This window comes from Typopeltis vanoorti, chromosome 17 (genome assembly GCF_054136105.1).
Source record: "Typopeltis vanoorti isolate ZY-2024b chromosome 17, IOZ_Tvanoo_1.0, whole genome shotgun sequence".
Classification (NCBI taxonomy): domain Eukaryota; kingdom Metazoa; phylum Arthropoda; class Arachnida; order Uropygi; family Thelyphonidae; genus Typopeltis; species Typopeltis vanoorti.
This window is the reverse complement of record NC_143565.1, coordinates 28,810,229-28,831,354: the sequence shown is the minus strand read 5'-3', so window position 1 is coordinate 28,831,354 and position 21,126 is coordinate 28,810,229. Positions and strand designations below refer to the sequence as shown.

General features: G+C 36.9%; 1 protein-coding gene across 1 annotated transcript in view; it reads right to left on the bottom strand.

The window, feature by feature from the left end:
- LOC150097248 (Golgi to ER traffic protein 4 homolog) overlaps positions 1 to 21,126 on the bottom strand; it is a 179,620-nt gene that overhangs the window by 12,125 nt on the left and 146,369 nt on the right. The window contains exon 8 of the mRNA XM_090406838.1: positions 6,081 to 6,150. Within this exon, the coding sequence (XP_090262964.1) occupies positions 6,081 to 6,150 (70 nt within the window). The remainder of the gene's footprint in view (positions 1 to 6,080; positions 6,151 to 21,126) is intronic.

Sequence of the window (21,126 nt, the reverse complement as noted above, 5' to 3'; positions counted from 1 at the left end):
TGATTTGATATAAAGTAAATACACACCAACATTACTAGCTTTGTGGTTGCATAACTTAAGATAATTTCCATGTGTTAGATCAGCAAAAAACAAATTCAATTTTTATCAATGAATGGAGGAACTTTTTTCCCCTTATTATTCAAGTAAAATAGTAAGCAAAATAATAATTTCTGACTTTTTCTTTATGTTTTATTTTTTCATATCAGGGCTGATATGCACATTAAAGTACAACTGACTTTCCTGAAATTTAAATTTTGGGAAAGTCAGTTGTTTCCTGAATTTCTGATATATCTAATCTATATATATAAAAAGATAAGCCAAAATTGGAAACTTTTTTTGTCTTTTCATTGTTTTGAAATGTTCAACAATGTGTTTGCCATCATGAGACAAACACATTGTTGTCACATTGTTATCTTATGTCTCGCGTCATCGGAATTGAAGGAGAACTGGCTTACCAGCCCGGAACTCGGGGAGTTGGGTGCTGTAGGCACCAGGGGAGGATCCCCCTAGTAAATATATAAAAAAATCAGCTAACACCTTTTTGTTTTAGCCCTATCTCACTTTCTGGAGACTGAGTGGGCAGTTCAATCTCCAAATCAGATGGCTGGCCAAAGGCTATCACTAATTAAGCGGCATGCAGTGAAGAGGCGGCTCAACAAGTGCTGCCATTACGTGGTCCCTAACACAATTTTAATGTCTGAAATAGTGTGGGTTCTAAGGTCGATTTTCTTGAGTTTACAGGTGGAAAAACCTGAGTTTCCGGGAGAAAAAACCCACTTGCCCATGCCAGAGTTCGACTAACTCGGGAACTGGTCGAAAAAAGGCTTAGAAAAATTTCCACCAGTCACCGACTAGATTCAAAAGCAAGTCTTCCTTCATGCGGTCAAGTGCCATGGTGTGCAAACACTACATCCAGTGAGCTACACAAGCTTTTATATATATATATATATCAAAATTAAAAATGCCAATAAATTATATTCTTGTTTAATTCTTTATTGGATATATGAATATATCAGGTCATCCCAAAAGTAATGTCATTTTTAGCATTAAGATTAAGTTTTGAAAGAACATAAAAGATAAATCACATGCTAACTTAATCAAGTATATATTCTCCATTTGAATCAATAATACTCTTACAACGTTGTGAAAGCTTCATAATGCCATAGGATGTTTGAAGGCAAAGAAGTCACATAGGCTCAATTTCATTGCCTGTAATGTATCATACTGTATGTTTTCCATTAATGAAATGTTGCAAATTCCAAAATAAGTGGCAATCTGAAGGTGCAAGATCAGGAGAATACGAAGGATGTGGAAGCTTTTCCCAGCTGAGTTCTTCAATCTTGGTACAGGTGATTCTTGCACTATGAGAGGGGGGGGGGTGTTATGGAAAAACAACACCCTTTCGATTGACCAGAGAACACCTTTTTTCTTTCAGTTTTTCATTCAATCAATCAAGTTGATCACAGTATACTTCAACTGAGACTGTTTGCTTTTGTGGCAAGAGTTCAACGTGTATAATACCAGCCATATCCCACCACATGCTTAACAATGAGGGAGAAAGTCTTGTTTTGGCTGAGGTTCAGCCTGTTCCCCTGAATGTACCCACTGGCTCTGGCATTTGACATTCTTGTAAAGTACATACTTTTCATCACCATCTCTCTTCGATTCTTGTTTGTCAGTTCACGAGGAGCCCACTTGCCGAGCTTAGACACTATTCCAAGTTCTTGCAAATGGCAATGGATGGTTGATGACGATGAATTAAGATCTTTTGCTAAATTTTCAACAGTTGCATCAGCATTTCTTGCAATAGCAGCTTCCAGCACATCATTATAGAGACAGGATGCCCAGAGCGAGGGGAGTGTTCCAAGCAAAAGTAGCCTTATCAAAATGTTTGGAACCATTGCTGGCACTTTTGCACATTGTTTAAAGTCTTAGTAGCATTGTTGCCTTTTTTGAACTCATATAAAGTATGATGTGCTCTTAAGTGATCCCCACAGTTATCAACGGTTATTTAAACAATAACTTAAAGTAAAATTCTTTAGAATGAGGTTGGTTATCTCAGCTTAGTGGTACTTATAAAGCTTTCAAAATTCATGTTTAGACAAGCTGAGACATGTTTGAACAAGTCTAGTATAAAAAACGACAACACTTTTGGGATGACCTGATATCAGGTCATCCCAGTATGTGTGTGTGTGTGTGTATATATATATATATATATACATACCGTATTTGCTGGTGTATAAGACGCACTTTTTTCCTTTAAAAATAGGTCTGAAAAACAGGGTGCATCTTATACGCTGATACTTGGTTTTTATTACTTTCATTTCTGGAAATTTTCTTTGTTCCGAGTTACGCGATTCCTTTCTTGCTTCCTTGCAGTGTGTGAGAGCATTCCAGTAACGTAGAATTCAGTGGATGTGCACATTGTCGGGGTTGTTGTGAATGGTGATAATTTTCTGCCGTTAAATTTTCTCTAAATTTCTTGGCAAATTATGGCTGAAAAACGTTGACATTGCTACAATATCGCATACAAGCTATGTGTAATTGCGTATGCTAAACATAGAAACAGGGCTGCAGAGAGGCATTTCGGGCCGCCACCCCTAACTGAGAAAATGAAAGAACTTGGAGGAATCAGGAAGAGGATCTAAAAAAAGCGACTCACAGTAAACATAACCTACGAAGTGGAACTGCAAAATGGCCAGAACTGAATATTTGGATTTTAGACCACAGAAAAGAGGGACTTTCAGTGTATACAAAAATGATTATTTATCAAACAAAAGCGATAGCCACTAACAGAGGGATCGCCAACTTTACTGGATCAACATCATGGTGTTTAAGATTCATGAAGAGAAACCAGCTATGTATGCAGACTAAAACAAAAATATCACAAAAGATGCCAGCTGAATATGAAGAAAAAATAATCAAATTTCATCAATTCGTCATTAACGCAAGGAAACGATAAAATTTTGAACTTGTGCAAATAGGAAACATGGACGAGGTTCCGCTGACATTTGATGTGCCCTCAAACTAAACTGTGGATTCCAAGGGCACAAAAGGTGTTACTATTAAAACTTCGGGACACGAAAAAACTCACTACATGATTGTTTTATCCTGCTGTGCTGATGGGACAAAATTGCCACCACTATTGATTTTTAAAAGGAAGACGATACCCAAAGAAAAACTGCTTAAAGGAGTGTTTGTACATGTTCACGCAAAAGGCTGGATGGAGATGGATGGAGGAGGAATGAAGTTATGGATAGATAAAATTTGGTCTAGGCACCCTGGCGGACTGTTGAAGAATCCCACTGGGATCAGTTTCATTCTCACAGAACAGAAGACGTTAAAAATAAACTCAAGGAATTGAAAACTCAGTTAACTGTAATTCCAGGAGGTCTAACTAGTTAGCTTCAACCTTTAGATGTCTATATTAATAAACCATTTAAGGGATTTATGAAGGGGAAGTAGAACAGCTGGATGCAGTCTTCAGATTTTGAGGTTACGCCATCAGGAAGAAGCCTAGCATTTCGCAAGTTTGTGTGTGTGGGTCAAAGCTTCATGGGATGCTGCAAAAACTGAGACAGTGGTTAAATCATTTAAGAAGTGTGGCATTAGTAATGCACTAGATACGGAGGACAATTTTGTTGTATGAGGACTCAGATTCTGATGAGGTTTCAAGTGTCTCTTCATTTAGCTCTGGAGATGAATTTCTGGTTTTGACAAAGAATATTAAAAAGTGGGTGCTCTTTCCTAGTTAGATTAGGTATTTGTTGAAATTAAACCTACTTATTACTTTATATTTGAAATACTGTAAATTCATTATAATATTCAGTGATAAAGTTTTTTCCCCCTAAAAAATGTGTACAAAAAAGTGGGCGAGTCTTATACACTGGCAAATACGGTGTATCAAAATTAAAGATGCCAATAAATTATATTCTTGTTTAATCCTTTCAGCATATCATTATAGAGAAAGGGCAACCAGAACGAGGGGAGCTTTTCAAGCAAAAGTCCCAACGTTTTCCCCAAATGTACATATTTTCATAGAGAAAATATGTAGCAAAACCTGTTTATAATACAGTCACTACGTGCAGAAAGCAAACGATTTATGCTGAGTAAATTTTCTAAAACAAATTGGATATATATATCCAATAATTTAAAAACACCCAACAGACATCACACTACCAAAGACAGAAAAACAAGTAGTTTTACTTTATCACTAAATACAGTATAGAGACAACTGGAATGACCCTTCATAATGAAAAAAATGTCCCCTCCCACAAATGCTATACTACATGCATACAAGAAAAAAATTGTATTGTACACCAAACACAGTATCTAACTAAATATATGTGTTCCAACATTCTGCCTGCTTCAAATTTTCTGTTGCAGAAAATATGTAGCAATACCCATTTTTTATGCAGTCACTGGGTGCAGAAAGCAAACGAATTATGTTGAGCAAATTTTTAAAACAAATAAAGATGTATACACCTTCTATCCAAAAAGAAACCGAACTTTTGATAGAAAATAAAACAAAGGCCAATTATAATTATTCAAATAATTTATTACAATCAATATACTCTCCCACAGCTTCGATACAGCATTTGGCACAGTCAATTAATTCGTTAAATGAGTTTTTTTATATCGCTTTTTGGGATACTGTTGATGGTTGTGATTACTGCCGCTCGAACGTTTTCAATGGTCTCATATCGCTTTCCTTTCATCAGCAAATAAAGTCGGGAGGAAGAGAAAGAAGTCACACGGTACTAAATCAGGTGAACAGTGAGTGATCCAACACAAACTTGGTTTTTGCTCAAAAACTGTCTCACAATGTTGGAACGATGAGATGGTGTATTATCGTGCAAAAGTGACCAGCTGCCTGCATCACGATATTCATGCCGTATGTGAAAAATTGGCTATCAATCACTTCAAAACTTTGAGATAAAACTCACCGTTTGGCCAGGCAGAATGAATTCTTTGTGGATAATGCCCTTGGAATCGTAGAAACAAATCAGCATTGTCTTTACTTTTGACTTCTCCAAGAGACTTTTTTTCGGATGCTCCTCTTCTAGTGGTCTCCACTCAGCACTCTGGTGCTTTGTTTCGGGCTCATACTCAAAACACGATTTTCGTCACCAGTAACAATCGTTTCAAGGAAGTTTGAGTCCTTATGAGCAGTTTTAATAAGATCCTTGCAGTGTTCAATTCGATATATATTTTTTGGTCGTTGGTCAACTTGTGGGGAACAAATCGTTAATTCAATTTACGAAGGTCCAAACTCTCTGTCAAAATGTTGTGCACAGCTGATTTTGGAATCCCCAATTCATCTTCAATCTCACGGACGATTTCGGGTTTTCTTTGATGAAATCATGCACTTTTTGGATGTTAACTTCGCTAAGTCCAGTTTTTGGACGGCATGGCTTTTCGTCGTCCTCAAGCATCTCACGACCACTTTGAAATCGCTTAAACCACTTGTCAACTTGAGTACAGGAAAAGCATTCATCACCATATGCTTTTTGAAGCATTTGATGTGCTCCGTAAAACTTGTACTAAGTTTAACACAAAAGTCAATCGCAGCTATCTGTTTGAAACTCATTTTCCGACCGTTTGTCAAAACACACTGTCACTCTTGGCACTATAACTCGGCTTCTAATGAAACAAATGTCCCAAGCAGTTGACACAACACTAATGAAGGTTGCTGCTTTCAACAACAAAAAGATACAACAGGTGGCACCAATAGTTTCTTCTATTTTCAAAAAGTTCGGCTTCATTTTGGACGGAGGGTGTATATAGACAATAATTAAAGTAAGAATTTAATACAAAGAAATAAAAATTTACAGATCAATACAGTAAAAAGTGCCTCAGAAGACAGAAATAGATTGATTTGGAGGAAAATTGTTGATAGGAAGTTAGTAATGATGTAACTTTTCATGTAGTACTATCATAATTATCCTGTGCACCTCCTAAGGGTAACATATCAGAAATTTGATAACGATAAATATAAAAATGAAATAAAAAAACATTTGTTAAATGAGAACATAAAAATTGCAGCAATTTTGTTTATTACCTTATTATTTGCTACTTACCTAGCATGCCCTGAGGTTTAGGAGGAGGAGGAGGAAGGCCAAAAAATAGTTGTCCAATCCTATCCAAATACTATTAAGTGGAGAAAAAAAATACAAAAAATATAAAAATGAAGTTAACTGCTTATTTATAATAAAAAATACATTCCACCTCCAGAATTCACTACACTAGAAATGTAAATATATCGCACATGGATTTTAATATGTATAGTATAGTACACCAATCACTCCATATACAGAACTTTCTATTTACCAATTTTCACTATAACACAAAATACCTTTAAGCAACATCCATATTATATGTTTATAATTATTAACTGACTTAAACACCAAGAAAAAAATACAACAGATTTAATAAGGTTTCACTACTAGTTTCATTGGAAATAATCAGGTGAATACAGTACCATGGAGAAAATAACATCTTAAAAATATATTGTACTTTGGACAAAAACAGAGTTTAGAACAAATAGTAGTAGTTGTGTTTGAAATTGAGTCCAAGCATTAGTTCTGGCATGAAGCACTGCGTGTGTGTGAATGATATCAAGAGTGCGCCAAAATTGGATTACAGCGCTATGTGAATCGGGCAGGCTGTAACTGAGATTGCTGTTTAGATGGGTAGGATTGAGAGCTATTTCTTTGGATTCCAAGATACATCTTTATAATTCTATAATAAGTTTAGTTTAATCCTTTATCCAAGTGTGAGCAAACAAAGTTTGCGTCTGAAAGTATCTTCAGGACTGGGGTAAGGTAGGGCAACACCGAGCAACTCGTTGCAAAGTTGGAGAAAGCTCTCATCACTCCTATCTCATCTCAGTATCTCCCATAATGCAAAGCACATCTCTTTGCGGATATGTGTAACGCTATCATTAGGGCAAGGGCCACTACCCATACCGGTTTCGACCTTTATTGAGGTCTCGTCAGTGGGAGCCAGGACAAGTAGTGGAGACACCAAGGCAGAAACAATGAGAGGGCATCCCAACTTATAGGAGTTGCCAAAGGGTGTACAACCTTATTATTAAATTACTCCGGATTCAGAGAAAGATTTTAAGAGCTTATTTTTCACTTGGTTAGACTATAATAAGTTTAGTTTAATCCTTTATCCAAGTGTGAGCAAACAAAGTTTGCATCTGAAAGTATCTGCAGGACTGGGGAAAGGTAGTACAACTCCCTTTGGCAACTCTCATAGGTTGGGATGACATCTCATTAGTGTCTCCACTACTGGGCCTGGCTCTCACTGACGAGACCTCAATAAAGGTCGAAACCGGTATGGGTAGTGGCCCTTGCCTTAATGCATAGCGTTACACATATCCGCAAGGAGATGTGCTTTGCATTATGGGAGATACTGAGATGAATAGGAGTGATGAGAGCTTTCTCCGCCTCTGCAATGAGTTGCCCGGTGTTGTACTACCTTACCCCAGTCCTTGCTCACACTTGGATAAAGGATTAAACTAAACTTATTATAGTCTAACCAAGTGAAAAATAAACTTTTAACATCTTTCTCAGAATCCGGAGTAATTTGATAATAAGGTTGTACACCCTTTGGCAACTCCCATAGGTTGGGATGACCTCTCATTGCTTCTGTCGTGGTTGTCTCCACTACTGGGCCTGGCTCCCACTGACGAGACCTCAATAAATATTGAGGTCTTGTCAGTGGTCGGTCGAAACTGGTATCAGTACTAGCCCTAGCCTTAATGCATAGCGTTACACATATCCACAAGGAGATATGCTTTGCATTATGGGAGATACTGAGATGAGTGATGAGAGCTTTCTCCACCTTTGCAACGAGTTGACCGGTGTTGTACTACCTTACCCCAGTCCTTGCTCACACTTGGATAAAGGATTAAACTAAACTTATTATAGTCTAACAAGTGAAAAATAAACTCTTAACATCTTTATAATTCATCGGAGCATTCACGGATGTCTGAAGTTGGGTTCCAGTCTATTTGATGTTGTCGTCCTTCAAAATTGGTATTGGCCGAGAATAAAACATGCCTGGATAGGGCACTAGCACAAGCTCTGCTATAAGAAATATCACATTCGTATTCTTCTAGGCAGAGAGAGAGAGAGAGAGAGAGAGAGAGAGAGAGAGAGAGAGAGAGAGATGGACTTTTCTGTCTGGCAATAATATGGTTTGCTGCAACTGCAAATGATTTTGTATACTCCTGGGAACTGAAGAAGATTGTGTTTTACTTTAGGTTGACTGAGGTAAGATCGGAGTTTTGGAAAAAGTGGAGAAATATGTTTAACATATTTCCATAGTACTGTATTCACCTGACGAAGTCGGCATTTCCAATGAAACTAGTAGTGACACCTTACTAAATCTCTTGTATTTTTTCTCGTGTAAGTCAGTTAATAATTATAAACATGTCATTTAACCGAGTCAATTACTATATATATATATATATATATATATATATATATCAGTGGTGAATATTCCTGGTGTGTGGTGCTCATCCATGAAATATCAGTATCGCTGATATTATATTTTCATTTATTCCCGTTAAAGATTCACCATTGTTTGAAGACTTCACACACAATTCCTAAAATTGAACACAATATACTGTACTAATGCTTCATTGTCCATTTCACAAGGATAATAAAGTATTAGTGCTTCACGAAGAAGGCACTTTTCGCCATGTAAACATTGCATCACATTCGCGTTAATAGGCTGGGTGTGCTTTCAAAATGCATACAACTTTGAGCCATTCGAAAAGATGTAAAGAGGGTGTAGCGTGTCAAATTCTTAGTGTTGTATTATTTTTAAACCGCTGAGAAGGCGTGACTAGGTAAGCTTAAATTTTGAGCTCACTCATAGCGGCTGTGATTGGTTATTGTGTCAACCAATCCAATTGAATGTTGTCATGAGTTGAGTGCTTCCTGTATCTGATGGCTTTATTACAAACAGCTATCACACGTTTTCTGGAACTGAAAATACGAAAGTGGATGTTAGGAGAAAAATGCTAATTGTTTTTTCTTTTGCTTGTGCAGTATAGCATCTGTTGAGGTTGCAAAGTTTTTTTAACAGTATAGAGACATATTTATTCTAGTCTTTGGAAACAACAGACATTAAAAAAAATCTATTCCTGAATAAAAATGAATATTCTGTGTATAATAAGACGTTGATCTAAACAAAATACCAGCGTATGTGAGATTGATAAGACAGAAGAACTGCTGACACTAAAAAAAAAAAATACTAATGAATTTAGGATTCCCGAAAGTGTGGATAATTCCGATAATGATCGGATGTTATGTATACTGAGTCTCAGTAAACAAAATAAAATTCTCTGAAAATGGAGCGAAATATATACACAAACCAGAGAAATACACATAATATGTGCAACAAATTTTACTAGATGATTTGCTGCTCCATCTAACCATATTTATTCCTGTAATACTTTCTCTCTAAGTTTTTTTTTTTAATTATGCTATCATAAATTCACTTATTCATGTTTAGAATTTATAGGATTGTGCTATTTTCTCTATCCAGCAACTTATAGGACACATATCACAAATGATAATTATTAATTATTCGTTTACCATTAATGAAAGTGTTTCTACTCACACTTATTCCTCCCTGTTCTCATGTCTTATAAAAGATGGTTCACATATTTTCATGTTTGAGTATTTCAAATATACCAACCAAATATAGCATTCTCTTTCATCGTTGTTTTCTAATTAATCATAAAACAGATTGTATCCCCACTCTACGCAGAAGAAGTATTCAAAGTTATCCTACAATTAATTGCATTGGACCAATTAAGATGAGTGCTGATGCGCTATGCCCCCTCAAAACTTTCATACATCAATAAAATGCAATCCCACAGTCATGGGAGTCCACAGGGAGGGCACTTCCCCCTGGGATCGATTAAAAAATTCCACATTTTATAATCGTAAAATTGATTGAGATATGTAATCTTATACCCTCGACCCTGGGAACGCTTTGTCGGTCTTAAAATTTTATTATGGGTTGGCCTGTTGTGGGGTAGCCATAGAACACGTGTTTCATTGCAGTATTCCTGTTCCTGTTTTTGGTTCATCTTTGGCTGATCTGTGAACAGTGACTGGTTAGTTTGTCCTCTGTCTAGTAAGTTACAATTCACACTTCACTCTGTGAAGTGTGAATTGTAAATTTACAGTGAAACAAATTTAAACAAAAAAAAAAAAAATACATTTTTAAAAGGTAAATGTATAAATTTTTTTTGTACTGTGCAAGCCATGAAAAAGCTAGTCAGTTACTAGTGAAGCCGGCAGGCAATATTGTACGAACATATACGAATTAAAAATCTATGGTCAGTTTATCAATAAGTCTTATATTTTTTAACATTTTACGACCAAAAATATGCACAATTTAAGGTAAGTGTATGTAATTTAATATTATTTTAATTGTTAGTTTTATGATTTTTTTTGCTTTTAAACTGAAATAATTTAATTTAGGATTACTAATTAGTTGATTTTTAATAAAATATGCTGGTCAATTTTTTAATACAAGTCACTCTCGTATAACGCGGATGTTAGGTTCCACAAAATGCCACGTTATGTGAGACTCAGATCACATAGAAAAAGTAGGGTTAGGTTCCAAAAGCGTTTTTTTTTTTAAGATTATATAAACAATGAGCTTTGTCAGTACTGACACAAGGTTAAAGTCTCGTGATGACGGTAAAGCTTGTGATTAGAAAATTGCAGATGGCAATACAGTTTATTGTGTACGTCTGTAATACTGCAGAGCAGAAAGCAAATGGAGAAACTACTGCTCTATTCTCTCTCCAGACTAACCACCATGGCGAGCGAATCTACACAAATGGCCCAGAGTTACTGGCGTCCCTTAAATGGGACAGGGGTGCGAAGAATCCCCGGGCTCAACATGGTACACTCAGTAAAACTAGGAACCTGGAATGTCAGAACCTTGTATGAAGCAGGTAAGCTAAGAAATGCTATCCAAGAAATGAAAAGACTTGAAATTGGAATTTTAGGAATGAGTGAAGTTAGGTGGCCAGGATCAGGCAAAACTCAAGTCAATGACATGACAATGTATCTCTGGAAGTTGTGAAAACAATCATCAAAACGGAGTTGGAATAATAATAAACATAGAGATCAATAAGTCACTGTTGAGCTTCATCCCTTACTCAGATAGGATGATGTTATTAAAACTGAAAGGACAACACAACCACTAGATGTTAATCTTATACAAGTCTATGCCCCTACTGCTGACAAGAGTGATACCGAGATTGAAGAATTTTATGATCAATTAAAAGAACTAATGAAAAATACAAAAAAGCATGATATTAACATAGTCATGGGTGATTTCAATGCTAAAGTTGGGAAAGGTAGAAGTGGAGATGTAGTTGGCGAACATGGACTGGGCACAAGAAATGAGAGAGATGACCGTCTTTTTCAATTCTGCCAGGAAGAGGAGCTAATAATCACAAACACATGGTTTAAGCTACCACCTCGAAGATTGTATACTTGGCGATCGCCACAGGATAATAACGGGAATATAGTCAGAAACCAAATTGATTACTTACTAATTAATCAACGATTTTGAAGTTCTATAAAGAGTACAAAAACTTATCCTAGTGCAGATATTGCTTCTGATCATAACCTACTGGTGGCAGAGTTACAACTTAGACTGAAAGCTATGCTTAAGAAACATCAACAAAAAAGGTTTGATTTGGGAAAATTAAAAAACACAGAGATAAGAAGCAAATTGAGTCAAGATCTGAATCAAGAGCTAGCACTTATCAAGAATGATGACATCATGAGGGTTGATGAATCGTGGGACAAATTGAAATCTGTCTTCATAGAGAAATGTACCAATACCTTATTATTATTATTATTACGGGCAACTCCAGGAGTCATTAGACTCATCGAGCGAGGCCCAAATCATATTCATCACAACTATTTGACATTCATACAGTATCTATCATACCTCGCCTTAAACTCATTCACTGTCACAGCATCCACTACAGACTCAGGGAGCGCATTCCACTCATTCACTACTCTAAAAGTAAAGAACCCAGCTCTAACACCTTTACTAACCACACTTTTGCCCAGTTTCCATGGATGTCCCCTAGTCCTCCCACAACCAGCCCTGTTCTCAAAAATATCTTCTGAATTAATTTTATAGAAACCCTTCAGTAATTTGAATGTCTCAATCATATCTCCCCTCCTCCGCCTATCAACCAATTTTTGCAACCCACAAATCCTCAACCTGTTCTCATACGGTTCATTCCACAGACCTGCTATCATCTTGGTCACTCGCCTCTGGATCCTCTCCACCTCCTCCCCATCAAGAAGAAACCTAGGTGACCAAATCTGAGCACAGTAGTCTAGATGGGGTCTTATCAAGGCTCGATAGAGAGGAACAATAACCTGCTTGTCTCTGCTTGTCAACGTATTCTTCAGCAACCAAGTGATTTGATGAGCTGTTTTGGTCACTTTTGCAATGTGTCCCCTAAATTTCAATTCCTTATCTACCAACACTCCTAAATCTCGTGCCTCATCAATTTCCTGGAGCAGGGTTCCACCAATGCAGTAAACTGCCGCCAATCTTTTCACCCCAAAATGCATAACCTTACATTTTGCCACATTAAACTGACATCCATTCTCCTTAGCCCAGACCTCCAATCTATCCAAATCATCCTGCAAAATTTTGACGTCATCTGCATTCACTATTGCCCTACCCAACTTCGCATCATCCGCAAACAAATGAAATGTTCCTCTTAGATCATTTCCTATATCATTTATGAACAAATTAAACAGCAGTGGTCCAAGAACAGATCCTTGTGGCACACCACTAGTCACAGGCCGTCTTGTGGACTCTACTCCCGAGTAAACCACTCTCTGATATCTCTCCGTCAACCACCCTCCTATCCATCTCACCAACCCTATGTCCATTCCCATATGCTGCAATTTACTGATTAGAATTCCATGTGGAATCCTGTCAAAGGCCTTGGCAAGGTCCAGTAGAATCACCGTAAACCCATTACCCTTATCCAGTTCAGCCGTCACTGTGTTATAATACGTGAGCAAGTTACTGAGGCATGACCTACCCTTCACAAAACCATGCTGTCCCCGATACAGTATCCCATTTTCTTCTATCCAATCTTGTATTTTCCTCTTGACTATTTTCTCTAAGACCTTGACAATGATTCCTGATATGCTAATCGGTCGGTAATTTACAACAGCAGTCTTGGAACCACCTTTATGCAGTGGAACTATTTTCCCCTCTTTCCACCCGCTCGGGAATAACCCAGACCCGAGACTCAAATTAAACAAAATGGTCAAGGGTACTGACAATTCTTTAGCTGCTTCTCGTACAACACGAGCTGGTATACCATCCAATCCCACAGATGTATTGACATTGAGGTTATGCAATAGACTACTCACCTCCACTTCATTAACCACAATTCCCGTATAATCTACTGGTTTATTCGTTTCTGCAATGTCACCACCTGGATGATATACTTTTGCAAAGTGCTCACTCAGTAACTCAACTATATCAACTGATTCAGTTACCTCCCTACCATCGGCATTCTTTAAAATCAATCTGCCATGTACATTTTCCCTTTTACTTGCTACATATCTAAAAAACTGTTTAGGATTCTCTTTAGCCTGCATGGCCAATGTTCTTTCGTAATCCTTTTTTGCTTTTCTTACCACACTCGTCACCCTTCTGGCCTGCGCTTTATACCGTTCATGTGCCTGCCGGTCACCCTTCTCCTTAAATTCCCTCCATAGTTGTTTCTTTTTTTGCAACTCAAGCTTAATGGTGTTATTCATCCATTTAACCCCTACTTGATTTATTATTCGGACTCTAGGTATACAGTCAGCCATTGCTTCATGCAAGCACTTCTTAACTACCTCCCATGCACTATCAACTTCTAGTCCTTGCAGTTGTACATGCCATGGCACTGAACCAATCAAACTCCTAAGCTTGTCATACTTTCCTGCCCGATAATTCCACATGTACCCTGTCTTAATTGAAAATTCTACACCTTTAGCCACCTCCCAAGTTAAGACTCTATGATCACTCTCACCGATTGGTGGCAATGTGGTCATATTTGTTACAGCCAAATCGTCAGATGTAATTACTAGGTCAAGCACTCTCTGACCCCTAGTATTTTCCATTACATGCTGTCGCAGATAGTTATCCCTTAATAACCGCATAAAATACAGTTCCTTCCTCCCGTGTGTCCTCTCCTCACTCCAATCAATGCGACCATAGTTGAAATCTCCCATAATAATCACCCTCCTTCCACCCATTTCTTCTATTTGCTTGTGCATACTGTCACCACCATCTTTTCCATCACCTGGTCTATAGCAGCACCCAATTGTATATTTAGTTCTGCTAGCCACAATCTCACACCAAATGGCCTCAAATGTGCTCTTTTCTCTATCCTGCAATTCAACTTCTATTCTCCTTGGCTGGAGCTCATCAGCTATCATCAACAATACTCCTCCCCCCATTTTATTCTCTCTGTCATTCCTGAACACACTATACCCATCACATTCAATCCCACTAGTTATATCATCTACAGTCAGCCATGTTTCACTAATACCTATAACCTGTGGTCTGGAAGTGCCAACCATGGCCAAAAACTCTTCCTTCTTGTTCCTAATACTCCTAGTATTAGTGTACATGAATTTAAGACCCCCATTAGCCCCAACCCTACCTTGATGCCTTATATTAACTATCCCACTCTGATTTGTTGTCCTTATTTGCTCTGGCATATTATATTCATTCTTACATTCAACTGCCTCCATAAGGACTGTATCTCTACTCCCCCCCCCCTAACAAATCTAGTTTCCCTGAATCTGCACATCCACTACATTCAGCAACATTTTCTCAAGTCTTCTTACACCGTAACCATTCAAATGCAAGCCATCCATCTTATATAGATCCTTTCGCCCATCAAACTCACTCCACACATCCACAAATTCCACACCACTCGTCATACATAACCCACGCATAAAGTCATTTGCAATTATAGCCCTCCTTTTAAACATTTCACTGTCATACCGTGGCAAAAGACTAATCATTCTAACTCTCTCACTCTTTTCTTTTGCTACCTCAAACAATTCATTCAGGTCTTCTATCATTTCCATTTTATCTCCTTTCAAATCATTCGTACCTGCCACAACAATCATTTCTTTCACCCTTTCCTTTTGCTCTCTAATAGACGCAGTTACGTCCTTTATGGTCGCACCAGGTTGGTACGATTTTGTCAAATCCTCTACTAACACACCTCGTACTAACGAGTCTCCATACAGCACTCTATCCTTCATTTTGTTCATGTTCACATTCATACGTCTATTTTTCCTGTCATACCTTTTATTATTGCTTGGTTCATTCAGTCTACTTTTGTTCATGCACTCTAGCTGCTGTTTTGCTCTTTCTATCGCACTATTCAACAACGCGATCTCACTCAATGCATCTATCTCATCTTTTTTGTTCTCTGAGAAACCATTTATGCTATCATTCACACTTTCTACATTCACACTCTCACAATTTTCATGTACAACCTTGCCGTTTCTTGTCATATCCCTATTTCCTTCATTCTGAAGGTTGACAAAAATATCACACTCACGATCCGAAATACACTTCAATTCCGCATTCTCCCTACATTTTCTACACACATTCAAACCTTGATCGTCATCTAACCACACTCCGACCGCACTCCGCAAAGCATACATTTCACAGCTAGTACACTGACTCATTTCTTTTATGCTACCGTTCTTTGATAACGATGGCGAACCTTCATTACTGGCCGCCATTTTCCTACGCACAGGTGCCATATTTATCTGTAACGTGTTTTGTCAAATTAAACGTTATAACACCAAAAATAGACGCACTAAAATACGCAAGGCAAACAAAACAAAACTACACAATGTTAAGTAATTTGTATCGATAACTGAAAATGATACTTATCTTATCTGGAGCTTGCACGAACACTACTCATTACGAATTCATCTAGCGGCGACTTCCCGACATAGCTTATGTTATAAAACACTTTAGTACACTAACCACGTTAATAAAGCTCTAATAATATACCAAAATTAAACACTTAAGTCCATTAAATTCAATCCAAAACACCAATAAATCAACAAAAAACACAAATCTCTCAGGAGCTCTCCGATAGCACGTCCGTTCACTATTATGTCCTAATAGAGCAGTAAAAAAGAAAGATTGGATGACTGATGAAATTCTTTCTCTCATGGATCAACGCAGATCATATAAAAATCATAATTCAAAAAAATATACAGAGGTTCAGAAAATTATTAAACACAAGATCAAAAAAGCAAAAGAAATCTGGATGAATGAAAAATGTAAAGAAATAGAAATTCTACAGGAAAAACATGACAATTTTAATCTACACAAAAAGATGAAAGAGACCTCAGGTATATATAAGAAAAACCAATTTTATATCCTTCGAAACAAAAAGGGAGAAATTATATCCAAAAAGGATGACAAAATACAAGAATGGGTGAAATATATAGAAGAACTCTTTACTGGTGACAGACAGAACCCAGAAAATACTTATGAACATATGGAAGGTTGTTCATGCATTCTAAAATCAGAGGTAGAATATGCATTGAACTCAGCTAAAAATGGTAAAGCCCTAGGACCAGATAGAATACCGGCAGAAATAGTAAAGTTATTAGAAGGTGACAACATTAACATATTAGTAAAGCTATTTAATAAGATCTACGATACAGGCATAATCCCTCAAGACTGGTTACAGTCGACCTTCATCATGCTACTTAAAAAAGTAAATGCAAAAACTTGTAATGACTATAGAATGATCAGCCTAATGAGTCACGTTCTCAAAATGTTTCTGAAAATAATTCAAAAAAGAATATACAGAAAATGTGAAGACACCATCAGTGATACCCAATTCGGCTTTAGAAATGGCTTGGGAACAAGAGAGGCGCTTTTCTGTTCTCAGATCTTATTTCAAAAATGTATTGACCAAAACAAGGTAATATTCATTTGCTTCATCGACTTCGAGAAAGCATTTGACAAAGTCCAACATGCTAAAATGATTGTACTATTAAAAAGAATTGGATTAGATGGTAAAGACATCAGGATCATTGAAAACTTATATTGGAACCAAAAGGCATCTGTTCAAGTTGATGACATTATTACAGACTCCATTAACATCAAACGAGGAGTAAGGCAAGGATGTGTGCTGTCACCTCTTCTTTTTGACATCTACTCAGAAGCCATATTTCAAAAAGTCTTGGAAGGAAGAAAGGAAGGGATTAGTGTAAATGGTGAAATCATCAGTAACATCCGATATGCCGATGATACAGCTCTTCTGGCTGACAATATTCAGGATCTTCAAAATCTTTTGGAGCTAATAAATGCAGAGAGTGAAAAAATGGGATTAAAAATAAATATCACCAAAACTAAATTCATGGTCATAAGTAAGAAACCAATTCTTAATTTAGCACTTTCTTTAAATAGGAAACAAATAGAAAGAGTGGCAAAGTTTAAATATCTCGGATGCTGGTTAAATGAAGATTGCAATCCAGAAATGGAAATAAAAGTTAGAATTGAAATGGCAAGAAAAAATTTTCTCTTGATGAAATCAACACTGTGTAACCACAGTTTAAACTTAGAGTACGCATGGTTAAATGCTATGTATGGTCTGTACTGCTGTATGGTGCAGAAACTTGGACCTTGAAGACAACATCAATAAAAAGACTTGAAGCCTTTGAGATGTGGTTATACAGACGAATGTTAAAAATCCCATGGACAGCAAAAACGTCCAATCAGGAAGTACTGAAACAAATGGGGAAATCACGTGAACTTTTAGATACCATAAAAAGAAGGAAAACATCATATCTTGGTCACCTATTTCGTAATGGAAAATATAAGATACTTCAATTGATTATAAAAGGGAAGATAAATGGAAGAAGAGGACAAGGAAGACGAAGAAAATCTTGGCTGGCAGATATCAGACAGTGGACTGGTATGAACTCTGAGAGACTGCTCAGAATAGCTGAGAATCGCTCAAAATTTGCCAAGGTGGTCGCCGACCTCCGATAGGAGATGGCACTCAAAGAAGAAGATAAACAATGACATATATAACAAGAAAAATATTTTTATTCAATTCAGATAATTCATGTAAGTTAAGAAAACAAACTCCATTGCACATAATACATAAATATTTTAGGCAAAATAAAATAAAGTGTATATTTTAATCTTCACCACTCTTTTCAAAACAAACATTTCGTAGATGTTCCTTATTTACAAGTGGCTGGATGTCATCATCACTCGAAATCTCTTGGACATCATCGATATAATTCTCATTGCATACTTTGGCTGGTTTAGTTATCAAGAAGTCAGTAATAAGACCTCTTACCGCTAATGCTGCAATTTTTTATTACATTCATAATATGGAGCTAAACAAATATCCAATTGTGTCATGAATTTTCCAGAGCGCTCCATGGAGATCTCATTATATATTATTATTATGTGACACTTCCATAAAATAACTTTCTTGCCAAGTCCAAGCCTTCTGCTAATTTCTTTAAACTAAATTTTTTAACAGATTCATAACAATCAGAATCTTGGCAGAACTTACCCCGCCATTTGGTTCGACGTCATCTATTAATTATGCCAGTTCCTCCTCATTTAAATCTATTTCCCCATCAATTAATTCACTATTGAAGAGATTGGAGCACTTATGAAGAAGCTCGTGAAGGTTGAAACTCATGTGCTGATCAAAACCGAATGTATCTTCAGTCTTGTTCAATTGTTATCTTGGCAGTTTACAGTGGGTGGGTTTATCCCTATTAACAAAGATTATATCACAAAAGCGCTCTAAGTGGCTATTACTATAAAAATATTTTTTTTTACATAAAAAAAGCATTACATATTGTATGTAACTAACCAAAAAATAAAGTGCTCAGCTTGAGATTAACACACTTACGATTTTTGATGCGCTTTCCTGGCAGAAAATGAAGACAATTTTCAACAATAAACACTTTATACGGTAAACCAGTGGTTCTTAACCAGTGTTAAGAACCACTGTGTTTAAGTTAACCGGTGTTCCAGGGAACACCGGTTAACAAAAGTTTTCTTAAAAGCAGGGTTTTCTTCAAGGATTGCCACTGAACCTCCAAGGTTTGGTTCCTGTTCTCAAACTCATTCATTTTTTCTTCAATAAACTTTGTGTATTTTAGTCTACAGTTCACGTCTGAGAGCTATTCAACTTTTATTCGCTTTAAAACTTTTTATCCTGCTCAAGACTAAATAGTGATCACTTCCAATTTCAAATCCTCTGTACACCCTGGTGTCCTGCACCAGGGAGAAAACATCACTATCAACAATAACATAGTCAATGAGACTTTTCTTATTCCTTGCCTGTTCTCTCCATGTGAATTTGTGCACATTTTTATGTTGAAACATGGCATTAGTAATAACCAGTCCATGTCCTGAGCAGAAATTCAACAGGTATTTGCCATTATTATTAGCTTTTGTTAAGTCTTTACTTTCTGTAATTTATCTATTTTATTCACTCTATAGGGCCCACAAGGTTATCTACTAACTTGATTCCTGTGAGACGTCCCCTTTTTTTAACTCATGCAAATTTGTTTGATTAATTGCTGCAGCAGCCTAAGTCTAAGGATAGAAATATCTTATCCTAGGGAAAGATCACAGAGATTAAGTGTCACCAATAATATTAAATTAGATCAGGGAGCTGTGGATACCTTAGCTTTACAGTCATAGCCCTTTTACTCTTAATTTTCTTTCGATATTCCCCGTATGCATAGGTTTGATATTTTTATGAGTGGTGAAGTCAGTCAACATGCCCAGAACACACATATGCATAAATTAGAAAACATGTTTATTTTACAACTAAAGATTACAAAGAAAACACAATTTTAATGGCAATACTAAAATAAAGAATTGTTTAGAATTTCACGCACAACTCACTCACTTTAAATATACAAATCATTTAAGCAAATACTACATTAATCACATATTATCTGGTGCGTATTTGGCACAAAACATTATTCAGGTTCTTAGACCATATAAGTTCTAATATCAGTTCCATTACAATGACTGCTGCAATCACACAATACTAGGATTCTCAGACAAACAGTCCAACGAGATTTTTTGAGTGTCCCTGACTATATTAAGTCATCAAAGTTCACTTCCTTTGAAAAAGGATCTAAATTTCTTCCATTCACAAATATCTAAACAATGTAATAAGAAATTTACAGTACTTATCTATACTGCATGGTCCACATCGAGATATTTTCGTCTGTCGCTTCTAGTGGAATTTCACTGTGGTTACAACAGGCTGCCACGTGGGAATCACGTGCACGATACGAATCTGGCACTCGTCTTGCTATCTAACTGCCCTTGCCGATGGCCCACGATTTGGATCTACCGTTGTCCGGTGCATCGCCTTGCTGGGACTTATGCTAGTCAGCTACAGGAACGTAGAGATTCGACATCGCCGTCTTAGCACGATGATGAGAAAACCGGATCAGAGAAAATAAACGGGAGACTATTCAGACCTGCACTGCCGAATTTATTTCATTTCTCAGTGCCCTCTTTTCGACTCTGAATCTCACACATGGGAACCACCCTTTTCGTTCTGACTGGGTGACGTCATTCAGCCACCTTATGGAGTCTTGTATTTTCAGGAATGCGTGCCCCCCCCCGAACGTCTTCCACAAATTCTTCAGCCTTGGTCGTTGCGCCATAACCGTGGTATTTCTGCAACCTTTGACCTTTCGTTGGCAGTGTGTTAGCCTTCTTGCATGCACAGTTTTAATTCTACCAGTTAAGTTTTCACATATATTCAAAATACGTTATTTCTATTTCATCGTTTTTAGATTGCATAAAACCTCAGGCTTAATACTTCATCTTTTATCTTATTCTTTCTACGTCAACATGATATTGTTTTCTTGATAAATTTAAGTTTGACTGTTAAAAGGGGCAAGTATGTTCGTCCAGTTAAGCACATCCTGTATGGGTGACTCTTTTGTGAATAAAGTTTCCCATTCACGATCTAGCACTTTGCTCTTT